The sequence below is a fragment of the Opisthorchis viverrini genome (genome assembly GCF_000715545.1).
Source record: "Opisthorchis viverrini unplaced genomic scaffold opera_v5_20, whole genome shotgun sequence".
In the NCBI taxonomy this organism is placed as follows: Eukaryota; Metazoa; Platyhelminthes; class Trematoda; order Opisthorchiida; family Opisthorchiidae; genus Opisthorchis; species Opisthorchis viverrini.
Window position 1 is genome coordinate 1,824,185 of NW_008751676.1, and position 3,237 is coordinate 1,827,421.

General features: G+C 44.2%; 1 protein-coding gene across 1 annotated transcript; it reads left to right on the forward strand.

The window, feature by feature from the left end:
* Window positions 1-1,480: 1,480 nt before the first annotated feature.
* T265_01831 (hypothetical protein) lies at window positions 1,481-2,167 on the forward strand (the record flags this gene model as incomplete). Its single annotated transcript, XM_009165941.1, has 1 exon — window positions 1,481-2,167. The coding sequence occupies one exon, from the start codon at window positions 1,481-1,483 to the stop codon at window positions 1,835-1,837; it is 357 nt and encodes a 118-aa protein (XP_009164205.1).
* Window positions 2,168-3,237: the final 1,070 nt, after the last annotated feature.

Here is a 3,237-nt window from a genome sequence, read left to right on the forward strand (position 1 = left end):
TACTAAGGCCAAATCTCCCCATGGCAGCGCCTTCTGGATGTTCCGTTGGTAACCGCTATCCTGCCAATAATGGGTCATTACCCAGTTAGCACGCGTCCGCTCCTGGGTGCAGAACCTGTGCGGAATCTCTGCAGAACTTCTGCACTAATTTTCGGCTTTTAAGCCTCGAGAGCTTGAGTCGTTTAATAGACATCAAAGCTTCTTTATTTGTCTCAAAATAATATAAAACCACAATGACTTGCACTTCCGTGTGCCTAGGAAATGCAAACCGATTTAAGTGGCGCCGATTTAAGTGCGACGCCATTGCTCGCGGGAAGCTCTGCCTTCTGCTTGTCCTCACGTGCGGCTGAGAGTGAGTTTTGTTGTGCTTTCATGTTTTATTCCCGGTGTCTTTACGTGAACGAAACCGCAAAAAATATTTTTTATTTCAAGTAACCGTCAATGCGACCGAGAATTTTTCGTGTTGCTCGTAAAGGCTCTTCAAGAACAACTCTATATAGGAAAGTACTACAGGCGGTTGCGGCAAGTGGCTGTTTTTGTTGCCCGACTGACGGACGAACTCAGATACTTTTTCCCGTCCCTTCCGAATGATCCACGGACCGTAATGAAAACCCCCCGTCGTTGCTGCGTGCGACAGAAGGCCGGTGGGATGTACATCCACCTTGGGTTGAAAGCAGGTTTGCTGCAACAGCTCCGTGAGATTCAGACTACGGTTACAAATATCGAAATTCAAATGAACGTTGACGGTATTTGAGCTTATAACAACTCGCGTACTCAAGTGCGGCCTATACCCTCCCGGATATTTTCACCCTTTCTCGGTCAGCCTTTCGTCGTTGGAATATACTGTGGTAAGCATAAGCTCAATGATGCTCATCAGCTGATGTCTGACACGGTCGATGAGTTGACAGACGTCTTGGCGAACGGTGTCTCTGGGGTTTACAATACTCACACCGTTCGTCTTCAGTGCATTATTTGTGATAGTCCTGCTAGGGCCTTTCTGAAGCAAGTGAAGGGACATACAGGATATTATGGCTGTGACTATTGTACACAAAAGTGTGTGCACATTGGCGCACGTATGACTTTTCCCTCGTTGACAGCTCCGTTGCGTCGTGACTATGATTTCCGGACCAGAAAGCAAGAGAAGCACCATATAGGTCCAAGTCCGATGGAGGAGTTAAATTTTCCCATGATTGACGGTTTCCCACCAGATTACATGCATAGTGTGTCTTGGTTTAGTGCGGAAATTTCTCATCTTACTTAGAGCTATGCCATTAGGACACAAGGCCAGACTTTCTTTGGAGTCCTGGAATCTGCTGAAGGATAACATTGTGCAACAGAGTTTGGCTCTGAGTATTGATTTCTTCCGAAAATGTAGAGGTGTCGTAGACCTGGATCGGTGGAGGGCATCTGAGCTACGACAGTTTCTTCTGTACATAGGACCCGTTGTTTTACGAGATATCTTACATCCTGACGTTTACGAATGTTTCATGTATTTTTCGGTAACCACTTTCATAAGCTATTTACCTTTTTTCCACAAAATTATGCTGATTTTTTAATTGATGTTTCCAAGGTTACTGTGTCAAAATTTGCTGCTATTTTTGGTCCCAGCCATTTAGTGTACAACATATACGTCTTCTCCCATTTATTCGATTTCGTCAACCTTTATGGTTGCTTGGATCGTTTTTCCTGTTTTCCCTATGAATCGGAGCTGGGGCATTTGAAGCACTACACATATGGGCCAAAACCACCGGCTGTTCAGCTTTACCGCCGACTGGCCGAGCGCGTGGGATTGGATGCTGTCGAAGGGAAGATATTTTTGTATGATGTTGGTTTTTGACTGAGGCCATCAGCCACTGCCGGATGTCACAGGTTTATTCATAGGGATGTCGTCTTTTCGAAAAACTTTCCCGACAACTGCATTTTGCCTGATGGTCAACCAGCTGTCATTGTAGATTTTTCTGGAGATACTATTGAGTACCAGAAATTCAAAACTGTTCTCCCGTTTTACACTCACGTATTGATATCGACAGACGTTTTAGTTTTTCAATGCTCCGACTTGCAACACACTCGGCTGTTTGCATCAGTCGACCAAATGTCTTGCAAATGCTCTAGTTTTTCCTGCGGAGACACTCGTATATACTTCCCCATTTTGCATACCCTTATCGATTAGTCAGTAATCTTACCACTGGCACTCGACACATGTATGCGTTTATTACTTTTATCACTCATTAGTTCGTAAAATATATATACATTTTTACGTTGGTGTTGTGTTATTCCATCAAAGCTTCCGTTTGCATGTGGATATTCTCCCGTTAAATGTCGTATTTCGAAGATGTTTTTTAGCCACGTACGTTGTTCTCATATTTGCGGAAAACTCTGTTGGCATGGTGCATGAATCTTGGTTCGTACCGCCCGATTCAGTCCTTTGACCCTCGTGCACAACCAGCACTCTTTATGCCAACTTACTGAGGGGTACTTTACAAAAATGTCCACTCAAGTCGTGCACGTAAGAAGTGTATCGGCAGTACAGTAAGTTCATTTTCAGTTAAAAATGTTCTAGAAACTTTTTCGGATGCACCGAGTGCTCAGCAGGAAGCCCTTGACTCAGGGCATACCTCCTCTGCGGAGCAAAACCATGGACGGCTCGTACGTCAATCCGGGCTCAGTATTCGTAAACTGGTGTGATATTCCCGAAAGCTACGACTTTTTAAAGGTCTACGTATAACAAATTGTTCCGCGAATTAGCTGCGGGGAGCAAATCTTCAAGGTCATCAATCACCACCGACTGTGAGAATGGTGCCTGATCTAACAAGATCTTGCCACTTGCTGTAAAACGAGAATCACTTTCAATGTGCGAACGTTGCAGGTAGTTCTGCGGTTGAAACAATTCATTGGGTATTCCAGAACCTACGATGTGCTTCCGGATGCGAAATATGCAGAAGCGCCCCTCCTTTAAATATTTTTTTTCTATTTATATCTGCTTGACCGGACGAATACAGAATTATATGTCCTGGGACCTCGATAAACGTTGCTCCTGGTTTTCATCGTGCTATTTTTATTCTTACTATTTTTAGGTAACTCGTGCGGAGTTTGTGGACCCAAGGCTAGCAGATGTTGATGACCGATTCTGGAACGTCAAATTCGTTGGCAAAATGCAGTGAAATTATGCACTGTAACCATAAAAGTATGCCAGGATGACCATGTCTTCGATCGTTGCAGACACCTAAGCTAATATGA